At 37.5% G+C, this 14,504-nt stretch overlaps 1 protein-coding gene and 1 long non-coding RNA gene across 2 annotated transcripts; both read right to left on the bottom strand.

Moving 5' to 3' along the window:
* Window positions 1–7,258: 7,258 nt before the first annotated feature.
* On the bottom strand, window positions 7,259–12,729 carry LOC122048233 (SPX domain-containing protein 1-like). The gene is made up of 3 exons (XM_042609828.1): window positions 12,498–12,729; window positions 7,447–7,563; window positions 7,259–7,398 (listed from the first exon to the last, which is right to left on the bottom strand). Exons 1-3 carry the CDS (start codon window positions 12,727–12,729, stop codon window positions 7,259–7,261), a joined length of 489 nt encoding a protein of 162 aa, XP_042465762.1.
* A 469-nt stretch (window positions 12,730–13,198) lies between these two features.
* LOC122049061 lies at window positions 13,199–13,947 on the bottom strand. The gene is made up of 2 exons (XR_006130799.1): window positions 13,386–13,947; window positions 13,199–13,301 (listed from the first exon to the last, which is right to left on the bottom strand). It is a non-coding gene; the product is annotated as an uncharacterized LOC122049061 (long non-coding RNA).
* Window positions 13,948–14,504: the final 557 nt, after the last annotated feature.

The raw sequence follows: 14,504 nt of genomic DNA, 5'->3' as shown, positions 1-14,504 counted from the left end.
TCTTTTACCATCACAACTCTTTCCTGATTTCCGACACAAAAATCTATAGATTTCTACAGAGTTCAGCACAACAACTGCTTCCTTGCTTCAACTCTCCTATCTCAGTTTAGGGTTACTAATAACCACATTCTCCAAAAGCTATAGTAAAGCTCCTAATCAACAACACTGCATCTTGATTCAGTTTTTGAAAAATCAGAAACTATACGCTCAGTTTTCAGCTTCAGCTCTATAATTCAGCAGGATGTTCTCCAGGTTGAGTATCGGCACTTTGATTTCTTGCACCCTCAAAATCTTGCACACAAGAAACTTGGGAAAGGCAGAGCATCAAATAACAATCAACTTGAGTTCAGCAATTTTGATTTTAGTTCATACATTCAGACATAAAAATTGAGGCTGCAATAAAGTTTCAGAAATTCAGTTTCTAGTTTCAAGTTTAAGAGATCCCATTTTTCTGAAATAACATTAGCTCAACTTGCGGTTTTCTTCGTTCAAAAATTGCCATAGACTTTAGCATGCAATAGTCTAAGTTGATACTTCAATTTACAGCTTGATTTGATTAGCCCTGGACTTAGAGTTTCACCAATTCTGATTTCTGTTTCCATACTGCATAATTAGACTGGCTAGACAAATTCTGACCTTTGGTTTTTCCAAGGATCAGATTAAGGTTGGTAGATCATCTTCCAATTCATTCATAGCTTCAAATTCTGCAAGAACAAGCTCCATTCGAAATCTCCATTTCATACTAGGAATTCAAGGAGCACCCCTCATGAAGCCATCCAAACTCTTCAACCCCTCTGATTTTGTCCAAATCCTTCCCCCACACTTTAAATTAATCAACTCAAACAATCCACTCATCAAGATAATCAACCAAAAATCTCAATAAAATAAAGGTAAAACACAGTGATCAAGAATTAGAAAGCTTGATGAAAATGTTCAAGAAAATTATGGGGTAAGAATTGGAAAATAATGATGGAACAAGAATGACAAATTTCCTTCATCTCCATGCACACATATGCTATTGTGACTTTGAAAAGAAACTAAGCAAGTTCTAGAGTTTCAATTGTTATGAGTACATGTCACACAAAGAAAATAATAGAGTGTAGGCTTAAAAATGGTCCTCTCTAGGTATTTTTATATGCAATCAAGCTCAAATGATCAAATTGAAATCCACCACTAAATTAACCAATATCATGCAAGAAAAGCATCCAATCATGTCACATGACCTAGTTTGATGATCAAATTTAAGAAGCTTTTACCATCTTAAAAGCATTATTAGAAAATTCCATGGAGGATTTTATTCAAATGACATGCTATGTACTAAACAAAATGCAAAGTTTGAAAACAAAGTGTGGAAGTAAAATGCAAATATAGGAGAATGAAACTAAAGACATGTATAAAGCAAAAAGAAATAAAAGCAAGGAACAAACTCCCCTTAACTCCAGGCGGTTGAAGTAGATTTAAAAGAAGCATCCACGCCGGAAATGGAGTATCCTTGGTTGCACTCAAAGTCTTTTTATTCTTCATTTTTCCCTTCAAAGCTTTTCCTGGAGGTCGGAGGCGGTTCAGTTCAAGCATCCACTCCGGAAGCTTGTATTCTTCGACAACATCATTAAAGGAAAACCCCTCCCACACGCATGTGGGGTAAAAATAAAATAGGAGAATATTAGTGTGGTTCAAAGATATTTCAAGAATTGAATCACATCTAATAAAATCAACAATTGGTACCTCTATTAAATTTTCTGAAGAATCACAAAAAATACTTACCTTGTCATTTTGAAAGGTACCTGGAGTGGTGATTGTTACCTCCTCTTCATCAAGATATAGCTCAAGCTCTTGTTCTGGTAAATGTACATCCTCATGTAGTGATTCTTGGGTGCTTGGCTCCATAGCACAAGTCCCTACACTTACATCTTCAATTCTGGGTGATTCTTGAGGTAATGCTTCCAGTAAGCATTCCCCTACACTTAAATCATCTTCAAAAAAATGTTCAGAACCTGAATCACTACCAACATCTTCAACAACAAAATCATTAGGATCAGAAATTTGCATAATTACATAATTATCACAAAAATTACTAGAAAAATCATGTGAATTGATAGAAGTAGGGTCAGCCTGACAGAATCGCTACTTTCCATCTCTCCACTGGAGTTTTGTGCTTGCAGCTGATTGATGGATGATGCAATTTGATCTAACTGAATCTGTATGTTCAGTATCCTTGAAAATTGCTGCTCTTAATGTTCGATCATTTGTTGCATCATCTCCCTGAGTTTCCATGTTGACTCATCCATCTGAAGATCGTTTTGTTGAAAAGGTTGTGGGATAAAATTTGTTGAAACCTCTTGAAATCCATATGAACTCTGGTAGGTTGGATATGGCTCCACAAATTATCCTTGTGCATTTTCATACCTGGAACATGAATTATCCACCCAATTAGAATTAAAACCATTTGAAAATGATTCATACCTATTTTGTTGATCCATGTTTGGGTAAAATTGATACTCAGGCTGAAAATACTGATTCTCCATTCCCCCTCCAAAATTCTGAAAATATGGATCCATGCTAAAGAAATCTCCTGTTTTTCACTACAACACTAAAACTCAATGTTAGAAGACTCAAGAGCATAAAGTTTCAATCACATGAAAACATGAACAGTAAAGACACTTAAAAAATCAAGAATAAACCAACATGAAATTACAAAGAGAAATAAGCAATAAAATCAATCAAGATGTTAACAAAATAAACTCACTCAATGATCAATCTAAAATAAACACACTACTAGTTAGTTGCTCCCCGGCAACAGCGCCAAAATTTGGTGTTGGCCTTTTTACATGTCACGAGGTGTATCAAATTAATGAAGATTGGAACCCAATTAACTAAAGATAAAACATGTCGTAGTAAGGAGTCCCAAGTCGTATTTTTCCAAGGTTAACTAGTGAGTGTGTGAAACTCTATATTCAATTCAAATTAAATTCTTACATTGAATTATACCTCTAATGCATCATTGATCCAAATGATTTAATCCCTATCTCTATAATTCACAATACAGCAACCTTTACATTAAAAATCTCATCACAATTTCACTAACCGAGCCTAACATTTTATCTCCATCACAATCAAGTTCCAACCTAAACTCAATCACCACATCTTCTATTCTCAATTACAATCAACAATCAATCTCAAAATCTTAAACACAATAATATTGAACAGATGAAGCATCCAATTTATACTTGTAATCATCTTGAACAATCAATCTAAAACAACAAATCTTTAATCTCAACTTCATTCAACAATGTTTAATAGAGGTTTACAAGGAAAATCTCTAATGAAACATTCTCATTTAAACTTCATCACAGTTACAACAAATCTGATGCATAGAATAAAGATCTGAAGTAAAGACTTAAATCTAAAGGAATTGCAGAAAACATGACTGTACTAGGTTAGTAGCTAAACATGGTTTGAATTGCAAACAATCAAAGAAAACAAGTATCAAAACTGAAACAAAATCTGAATTGCAAAACTAGGTAATCAGATCATCAGATATGAGCAAGTTCAAAACAAATCTATTAGACAAAGATAAAGAAAACAAAACCCTAAGCATTCCTCAATCCGGATCCAAGCTCAAACTCATCACAATCTGACGTGAAGCAGAAATGCCCTCGGGACCCCTATAAGCATTCAACAACAATCCCGAAGCTTCTAACTATTTCCAGAAGGCACTCACAGCTCTTAAAAACCATTATTCAAGCTCCATCCAACTGGAAACCTCATCGGCCAAAGAATCAGAGCTCAATTCTGTAAATTCACAAAACTAAGTTGGTTGGTCAGATCTACTTAGCTTCGTTGTGGAATGAAGATCGGGAAATGATTAGAAGCTCTTAGGAAACCTCCCTCGAAGCCCTGGTGGATGCGAAATTCGCTGATCGAGAAACCTCCCTCAGGAATGCGGCGGCGGAACAGAATCAAAACCACCATCTGGAGACCTCCTTCAAGTTCTCTGATCACCGGATGATGAACGTCGGCAGCTGGATGATTGTTGTCGTTGAAGAAGAAGAATCACCGGATCTAGAAATCAGAATGGGAGGCTGTGGCGTCGCGAAGAAGAAGAAGACGCAGGAACAGTGGTCACGAAAATGCCGAGCTCAGGGAACTGTAGCTTCTCACGCGGCTTTTAAACCTCCTCAAAATTGATCGGATGGTCCAGATTAATTCATGGCATGATCAACGGCTGGATGAACTCAGATCTGGATCAAAACCTTTGGATCTTCATCTATGGACGAGATCTGCTCCTCATTAGGTCGGATGGACTAGATTCTCAACGGATGTCTCAGATCTCTCCGATCTTCAATGGACGGTCCATAATGCATCAAGGTTTGATCGCCTCGTTAAGCCCTTGATTTGAGTCCAAATGCGGTCTGATTTGATCGGGTCCATGACCCTTTTGATGCCTACAAAATAATAAACAAATATTAGCATCAAATATCACGAAAATAGGCTAATTTGCAATTAGGTCCAAAATCATATGCAATTATGAAATATGATGTAAATGTGAGATTAAGCTATGAATGGACCAATAAAAATATGCATTATGACTCACAATAATATAGCCAAAATCATGGTTATCAATAATCATGATCTCTATGAAGTCCGTTAGTGGGGCAGCCTGTCACCAATGCCCCTCGGTCGTACAACATAGAAATGCATCACCATTCAATCCACATAGAGGCATAGGGAATAAATGCACTCAACTATTCCACCTCCTTGTAGAGACTAGCTTCACCCTTCAAGGTGATCCCCTAGATGTCCATTAGCGGGGCAGCTTGTCACTAGCACCCCTCGGTCATACGATCTAGGGAATCCCTCTATAAGATCCACAAGTATCACAAACATCCAACCAAGCATGATGATTAAATCCAAACACAACAATCCACACAAGATCAAATAGATATAAAACATAACAACATCATTGAGATAGGAAATTGGCATATCTATGAGATTCTTACATCAAATCACACCACAAATACTCCCTTAGTCCTAGAACATGGATATATTCCATAATATAAACATAGAGATCCAAAGACAAAGAGATCAAAAACATTTCAATCCCAATCAAGAGAAGAGATTAGAAATGCTTATCTAGTGATGAGGAGTGATCTTTGGAACCAATCCCTAGCTTTTGGAGTTGAATTAGAGATGGAAATGACTTTGGAATGTTGGATCAAGGCTTTAGAAGGTGAAGGTTGGCCCCATACTTGATCTCCCCAAAAGGGAGAGCCTTGTCTCCTTTGAAAGGGAAAGAAACCCCTTTATATAGAGTAGGGCACGGGCACCACACAGCCCATGCCACGGCCATGTGGCACACACGACACCAACTGCTTTGCTCTCGGCCAAGGTCACACGGTCATGTGGCCTTCACATGGTCGTGCATTGCTCTGCCATTGGCTGGCTCACACGACCGTGTGTGACACACGGCCTGACATTGCTTGGCCTCTGGATACCTTGCACGGTCGTGTGGCACACACGACCCGAGATTGCCTCTTCTCTGGAAATGTTGCACGGCCATGTGGAGATGTTGCTTGGGCCATGTCGATCTACATGGTCTTGTGCTATTGGGGTGACATAACTGTGTGGATCCACATGGTCGTGTTAAGCTCCTCCTCTATTAAAGCAACACTACCTGCCTGCTCTACACGGCCATGTCAAGCTCCTCCTCTATTGAAGCTACACGGCCTGCCTGCTTCACACAGCCAAGGTCATTTTCCTCCCTGCTCCTTTGGCATGGCCGTGTGGCTCACATGGCTAGTGTTGTCTTCCTTTGCTTGTTGGCTGGATCAACCATGAACATCATTTCTTCTCTAAATTCAACTCCTAAAGATAAAAAATACATAAAAGCAAATCTCCGAATAAAGAAGAATATTTATGATGAAAGTAAGGTAAAGTGTATAAAAGTGCATAGATAAAGCATGCGTAAAATATGTGAATGTGTGTCAAAAACATGCTAAACAAGTGTATATAATCTACACACATCACACCCCAGACTTAAACTTTTGCTTGTCCTCAAGTAAAATGCCGCAATCTAAACTCATGTGCTCTATAATGCATCATAATCCCTAGTGCACTTTCCTAACTCTATCTACAAGTATCATTGATAAGCATGATTGTGGAAATAACTGAAGCATGGCCTAAGCATAAGTTTCTTGTGCACAGTGCAATAGGTGACCCAAACTCTTCAAGTTTCAATCGTTGTCCTAGTCAAGTTGTCATCTAATCGGGTACCTAATATTCTCGGTGATAGGCGCTTATCTACCACACACTTGGTTCATATTTCTCAATCAACCCAAGGTCTCAAAGGCGTGCTCGATATCAAGAGAAACTTAGACGTCATTTCCCCAGTAACCTAACTCAGTCTCAAAGGGATAACTTTCTTATTTCCACTCACGACAACTATTTTTTTATATCCTTTATTTATCATTTTTTTTATTTAGTGATTGCAAGATACAACACTTGAACACAAATGCATATAAGTGTAAATATTGGGATATTTTGATTTTTTCAAATGAGCTTACATAACTCGAGCATCATCCAGTAACCAAGATGTAGTTTGAGAAATCACCATGGGAACTAAGTACTAAACAAATAGGATGAATCATGACTATTTCAATGATATCAACTATTCAAGCTCAAATAAAGTGATAATAGAATCCTTAAGGTTAAGTCAAAACCCGGATTTGTTTCCGTACAATGCTTAGCTCATATCATGCTACTTAAGATGGAGAAAAGAGGTACAATAAACATACTAGAATTATATCCAAAACATCATGAATCAAGATATAAAGTGCAAACAATTTTGCTCTTAGACAAGTCAGCAGAAGTGAGGAATGATGTTCTCAATATGCCATATGTTTTATAAAAGACAGTCAAGTGACAGTCAAAAACAAGCCAAGCAAACAAAATTAAAAAAAAACTAAATGCAAGAAAAGCAAAAAGAAAAATTGAAAATGTAAAAAAAAAAATGTAGAAATTTCAGGTTGCATACACCCTCCAGACTTAAACATTTCATCGTCTCGATGAAAACAATATCGTGTTGGTGGAGGGGGAGGGCGGGGAAATGGAGGTCTACGCGGTCGGCCAGCAGGAAAGCTAGGAAAACCAAGATTCTCACTCAGGATCCTATGATATTCATAGAGGGTGTCAACTTGTTGACGCGTAATGACCATGCCCTCTATAATTCTCTCATTCTAGCTTGATCCATATCATAATTCTAGACAAATTCAGCCACCTTGCCCTGAAAGTTCCTCGTGAACTGAAAATGATCTTGCACCTCTCTATACTGGTCATTAGACAAGGTGAGGCTGCCCTCCAATATTACTTGTTGGGCCTCTTGCTTCTCGTGAAGTGAGTCTAAAGAGACATGGAAATCCAAAAAATCAAATCTGGAGTGACCCATACCATAGGCAAAAGAGTGCCTAGTAGGTTTTATATGTCTAGACAACTGCGGGTGTCCAAATGACGAGGGCTTAAAGTGGGGCTCGGTGTCTCCAGACAAGGAAGGGACATTCTCAGGATCTATATCAATGATCACCCAGTTAGCAGGGTTTCGAACAGAGGTCCGCTCGGGAAAAGGAAGGGGTAAAGGGAACCCATCCTTTTGGGGAAAGGAAAACTCATTCTCATCCTGGCAAATCATCTTCATGGCAAGACATGCATCGACATCGTTCATGTCATTGCTATGAATGACTTCTAACTCATCCAGATCATAACCCAGATTTATAGCTATTTGGGTAATCAATCCACTAAAGACAATAAATCCCGAGGATGCTTTCCCAGCTCTCACTAGGTTTTGCAAAAAATAAAAATTGGAATCAAAGTCAACCTTATGTAACATAGCTCATAGAGGATAAAGTTCCACTTTCCTAACGACTCCATCACTTTCCCCTCTACCAAAAATAGTTTTACTCATAACTCTGTGCAATTATCTAAAGATGGGGTTTTGCATATAGAAAGCTTTAGCTCTATAAAGCTCATAAGGTTGATCCAATCCGGTGATTGAATTCCAAAAACTATTCCAATTAAATCTAGGGTTAAACCTGCGAGAGCCGCCAGTGATGTGCATAGATTATATACACTTTTATACATACTTTGACGCACATCTACTTGTATTTCATGAGCATAATCTAGGTTTATTGCACCCTATTTCATTATAATGTCATTATTTTATTATATTCTATTCGGAGATCTGCTCTTTGCTTATTTTTATTGACAGGATGCTATTTGGAGCGAAAATAGAGCAAAAACGTACACAGAAGCTTGGGTCGTATAGGCCACATAGTCGTGTGGCCATTATCATGCTTTGGTCGTGCTAAATGGCACGACCGTGCCAAAGTTCCAGAGACAAGGAAGGAAACGGTCGTGTGACCCACACGGTCGTGCTCCCCCATCAGAGGAAAATCAAGTCACACCCACACGGTCGTGTCAGCCACACGGCTGTGCAAACATCCCGTGTCCAAGAAACACATGGCCGTGTCAAATGGCACAGTCGTGCCAACAATCCAGAGGGGAGGAAGGCCATGACCGTGTAAATCCAAATGGTCGTGTGACCTCGGCGGAGAAGAAGATGGCCACGGTCGTGTGAGCCACACGGCCGTGTGACTCAACCTGAGAAGAAGTCGTGTGAGGCTGTGTGGATTCCACACAGTCATTGATGAAGAACATAGGTCGTGCCACGCCAAAACAGAGCTTTGCTGAATTCTGGGTAGATTGCAGACCGATCATAATTTGGCCATAACTATGTGCTCCATTGGAGTTTCGGGATGTTCTTTATACTGAAACGTAGCTGACTTCAAGATCTACAATTTTTCTTCAGATCCAATAGAGAGAAAGTCTTTTCTGTCTATGCTAAATGGCATGGCCGTGCCTCCTAGCCGAGGGTTCAACTGGACCTTTGCCCAGACTACAGATAAAACTTTGAACCACCATTACTTTAGGGTCGGTTGGAGCCAAGGCTCAATCCAAGTATTATATTGAAGATAATATCAAGAGCTACAACTTTAGTTCAGGTGAATCACGAGAAAACCTGGTTTAATGGGTGAAAAACTCGATTTACCAGACCCCTGCAATCATGGTTTTACTAGGCAGCTTGGAGGAGGTATAAAAGGGTCAAGATCCCCATTCTTTGACTCATCTTGGATTTGGGACTTCATTCCTCTCCTTGGGGAAGGGTTCTACCATTAGGGGGAAACCCTAGATCTTCATTTTCCTCCATTCCTTCACGATCCGTCCATCTCCGGAGCAAGGAGGCATCCCCAAGACATCGGAATTATCGGCAAGCATCTCTTCATCCCCTTCTTCTCACATCTAGGGTTGTAAGTATGCTTTTCTTTATGTTTTGGGGCTGTTCTTCCTTAACAATGGAGTAGATCTCTAGATCTAGGATGTAGGGAGTATTTATGATGTGATGGATGATGTAAAACTATGTGGATTTGTCATGTTTCTATTCAATGACTTGTTAATACCATGTTCATGTTTGATGATGTGTGTGTGCATGTGTGAATCCTTATATATATCTTTTGCATGTTTTATCAAATAGTTATGTAGAATTATTAATCCCATAGGGAGGATATCCTAGATCATATAACTGCGGGGCGTCGTGACATGGTTGCCCTATTAAATGGACGTCTAGGGTATCATCTTGAAAGGAAAAGCAAATCTTCACAAGGAAGTAGGGGATCGGACATAATCTCTATTTCTATTTCTATGTTATTGTATGTTAGTGTGTTTCTGTGTTGTATGACCGCGGTGTGTTGTGACAGGGCTGCCCCATTAAATAGACTTCATAGGAATCACTTCTATTTAGTAGCATAGAACATGGAGTAGGAGATCATGTCGGCTTATCCATTGCAAGGGAGAGTCGATAATGAATCTAACTTCCTACAAGAGCATGAACATAGAGGATAAGAGCTAAGCAATCTATGTAACATCGCCTAGCATTACAAAGAAACTGAAATCCTAGAATCTATCATCCTCCATCCTCCTAGCTCAATCCCCTCTCAAGATTCATTCCCTCTCTTTCCTCTTTTCTTTCTTTTACTTTCTTTCCTAGCTAATCTTACGTTTGTCTAGATAATTCTCCGTGTGAAGTTAACTAGTGCTTAATCAACAGTCCCTGTGGATACGATAATCTTTTATATTTCTGATGACGTAACCGTACACTTACGGTGATGTAACAAGTTTTTGGCGCCGTTGCCGGAGACTGTTTTCGATTAACATTAGTTAATTAGCATATGAGTTACTCTAGACATTTTTCTTTTTCCTTTTACATTTTCTTTCTTATTTTCATTATGCATTTTTCTTTACTTTGTTTTTAATTCTGCATTTTTTTCCTACATGTTTATCCTGGTCTGACTTTAATCATTTAGATAGACATGTTTAAATTGATTACTAGATTGAAAGCTCTATTTCAAAAGTTTGACCAAATGTCTATTGTGAACTCTAATACTCTTTTCTGTGAATTTTTTTGTGCAACTGGTCATATATATAATAATTGTCCAATACTGTTTAACCGCCCATATAGAATGCATGTTGAAAGAAGGGGTGTTTTCTCTAACTATAATCAAAGGTCAGAGCAAAATTTTTGTAAAGATTGCAATGAAATAGGTCATTTAATTGAGAGTTGCTACAAGCTAAATAATTTGGGAACATTAATAGATGAACTTGATAGAAAGATAGATGAAATGGCTTCATCAAATTCACACACATATGGCTCTAACTCGAAGGACCCCCAATTTTCATCATTTGTGGATAGAATGTTGAAAGGTTTAGAGGAGGTTCTATCTATTCAAAATGAAACACACAAGGACATCAAGAAAATGAAAATCAGAAAATACTATGATGAACTTGAGGATCTTGAATCTAAGACTTTGACAAAGGAGTGCACCACTTTAATTCCATTACCTCCTAATATCGAAGATCTAGAAGAGCCTTCCCTTCCTACATCTGAACTAATTTGCAATTACATTGTGGAGGGATGTGTAGGGATGACCCAAGAATCACTTCCCTTAGTCACACAACCATTAGTCACTTTGGATGATGTAGGGCATGAACAAGTTGATGTTGAGAGTGTAGGGACTTGTGCAATAGAAGCTAAGTCTCAAGAATCACCTCTTTTAGAAAGACCACCACTTGAGTCACGACCTTCCTTATCTAAATTTCAATTCATGTTCAATGATTTACTTACATTAATGATTGGTAAGAGTCAAATTTCAATTGATTTATCTACTGTTACTAATCAATTCATTTTTGAGCATGGTGGTGGCAGGATATACGTTGCACAAGAGTCACAAGGACAAGATAGTGTTAAACCTTTGAAGGAGAGCATATTTGTTGAAAGGTTGAGAGCCCTTGGTAAGAGGGTTCTAAAATATCTTACCCCTCTAAGATCACGATTTCGTTAAATCTAATGAGGTGGTCGAGCTAATAACCTTAAACAAGCGCTTCTTGGGAGGCAACCCAAGTTTATTTTCCTTGTTTTCTATTATGTCTTTAGTTCTTTCTAGTTTTATTTCTTTATAATAAACATGTATCCTCTACTTAATTTTTGTTATCTACCTTCTTTTATAGGATTCAAAGATTAGAAGGGCAACTACATGGTGGAGAAGTTAATGACATGGGCATTTGGCACGCATCATTTGGTAACTTCTCTTACTTTAAATCTCCACCACATTGTTTTTAGTTTTCATTAGGACAATGACAAGTTTAAGTATGAGGGGATGCATTAGATGCATTAGGTTTAGTTTGCTTATTTCTTTTGCATAATAAAATGTTGTTAGTTGTATCACGCATCACATCATGATTGTTTGTTCCTTAATACAAAATACAAGCACGTTTATTCTCACTACAAGAAAAAAGCCTTACAACGACGGTTTTTCACCGTTGTCGTAGCCCCTTTCGGACTGTTGTTAAAGGCCGTGTTGTTAAAAGGGGTGCCCAAAGACAACAGTTTTTAACCGTTGTCTTTGAAGGCAAAGACAACAGTTTTACAACGGTGAAAAACCGTTGTCTTTTCCTTCAAAGACAACAGTTTTTCACCGTTGTCTTTGAGCGTCTACCTTTAATAACAGGGTCTTCAACAACAGTTTTAAACTATCTACAACAACGGTGAAAAATCATTGTCTTTTTTAGATAAAAAATAAAAAAAATTAATACACAATTTTCCAATATTATAAATCATTCAAAATACTAAATTTCAAAATAAAATTTAATATACAATTTTCTAACATTCAAAAATAATATCTATAACATTCTGAAGAAATTTCATAAGCAACCAACAAAATGATAACACTATTAAAACAAAGGTAGAACAATATAACACGAGATTTTCTAATCTGTTTTGACTGTTGAACTTTTGCTCCTAATCTGTTTCAAGGACCGCAGCGCTGCTACGGTGCTCTTCATGTATAAGCTCTGCATATATTTAATCTCCTCCAACTCCGGAACCCTCCCACCTGATTGTGCCGGTTTTGGCACTCCATTTTGTCCGTCGCATTCTGCTGAAATTGATAGGTTGTTGCTGGGGAAGAGGTGGTCGAGCATAGCCACACACTCCTTCACGAGTTTGTATAGGAGATCAGTTGTAAAGAATGGCTGCTGCAGCACCTTTTCGATGAAGGGATGCCTAATAAGTGCTCCTGTTCTCTTGTCATACTTCTTCAGTATTTTCACTAGACTTGAATTCATCACAACAAGAATAATAAACCATCTAAATGAGTGCACAAATTAAAAAAAAAAAGAACCAGAAGAAAGGACAGAACAGTTAATCAATAACACTCAGATAATTGTAAACTATAATTAGGCTCTGATCATGACTATGCTAACATGAGTTTCCTTGTTAACAAATTGAGAAATAATGGTTTGGAGAAATTAACAAACAAGACATGTAATATCTAAAACAAATGGGAGAGTTTGATACCTAAATAAAATCTACCTTGTTCAGTCAATGTAAAATCAGTTAAACTGCATTGGTAGTAGGCAAATAACATAAAATTTTCTGTTGTGGAAGTTATAATGAGAGTTCAACAAATAAACGATTTATAGCATAATGAAAAAGCTAAAACGAGTTCAACAGTCAAAGTTCATGTTGTCAGCTGAATAAACAAAGATGTGCTGGAATGGTTAAAGATAAAACCATCCTCGTGCTCCTATTTTCATGGGTAATTTTTTAGTGGATCAGCCGTTTTTCCAGATCTTGCATCAGACCAGGCTTTGGCAATCGTCCGCTTCATCTCATCATCGCCTTCTTCATACATGTTCTGAAAATATATTAAAATCACTATCCGAGTTTGAATACAACAACTCAGAGGGCAATAGAGAAGCATAGAGGATAGATAGATCACCTTCATCAAATCCATAATTCCTGCCATCGGATCTTTCTCTTGGCCAAGATCTGGCTTAAGCTGCAAATCAAAAAGCCAAATAGTTCTTGATGTTCTAAGAGAACTATTGGCGAGATGAACAATGCAAACAAGAAAGAGCAAGTATGTAAAAGCCTATAGGTGGAGGGCGACACACTTAAATTTGCAAGATATAACAGAATTAGAATGCAGTATCATTCCATTTATTATATGTTTGCTCAAGGCCAAATTCTACTACTCTTTTCCAAACATATTTATGCCAACTTCAATATTATGTTCTTCATATAAGGTTTACTTGGCAAGACTACAAATGATACTAGAATGTAGAAACTAAGTTTAGGAAGAATGTAAGAAGCAGTGTACAATATTAATACGCATGAATTTAAGAAAGCAGAATCTATAATTTATGACATTATAAGTACCTTGTCTTCCTTAAAGTGCAGGTCCAGCCAGTTTACCAATTTTCTATAATTTATGCTATAAATCAGTTAAACTGCATTGGTAGTAGGCAAATAACATAAAATTTTCTGTTGTGGAAGTTATAAAATTTTCTGCTGAATGCTAATTTATCATAACCTAGCAAAACAAATTTACCAAGCTACTCCAACACCCTTCTTAATCAATCTGATCAATTAGTAAACATGATTGTAGAATAAAACCCATAAATTGCCTCTGAAGCGAAAGTGCTAAGTTTATACTGGACTGAATGTAATTTATACACCATATGGATTGTTTGCAATGAAAATTACAAGCTCCAAAAAAAAACAAAGGTTAGGAACATAAAGGGATATCAATCCATCACAACTTAGATTGTTTGGAGGATCCACAGAAGTGTATTAATTTACATGTTAGAATACTGAAAATAAGCTACAGTGAAATCTTTAATGTGTACCATGGACTACATAAGAATAGATCAAGAAAAAGTTGAATTCTTACGAAAACCTACCCGTGTAGTTAATTACGTGATCTTCTCCTTAGCCTTTACTTTCCTTTGAACATTCTTCCTTGATAGTGATCTTCAAAATTATATTAATTGTCAAGATGCATGCTATAAAATTGTTCAAACAATCACTTAGATAAAGCACAAACAATCACTTTGTT

The sequence above is a fragment of the Zingiber officinale genome, chromosome 2B (genome assembly GCF_018446385.1).
Source record: "Zingiber officinale cultivar Zhangliang chromosome 2B, Zo_v1.1, whole genome shotgun sequence".
In the NCBI taxonomy this organism is placed as follows: Eukaryota; Viridiplantae; Streptophyta; class Magnoliopsida; order Zingiberales; family Zingiberaceae; genus Zingiber; species Zingiber officinale.
Note: the sequence above shows the minus strand (reverse complement) of the source record. Positions and strands in the feature narration are given on the sequence as shown.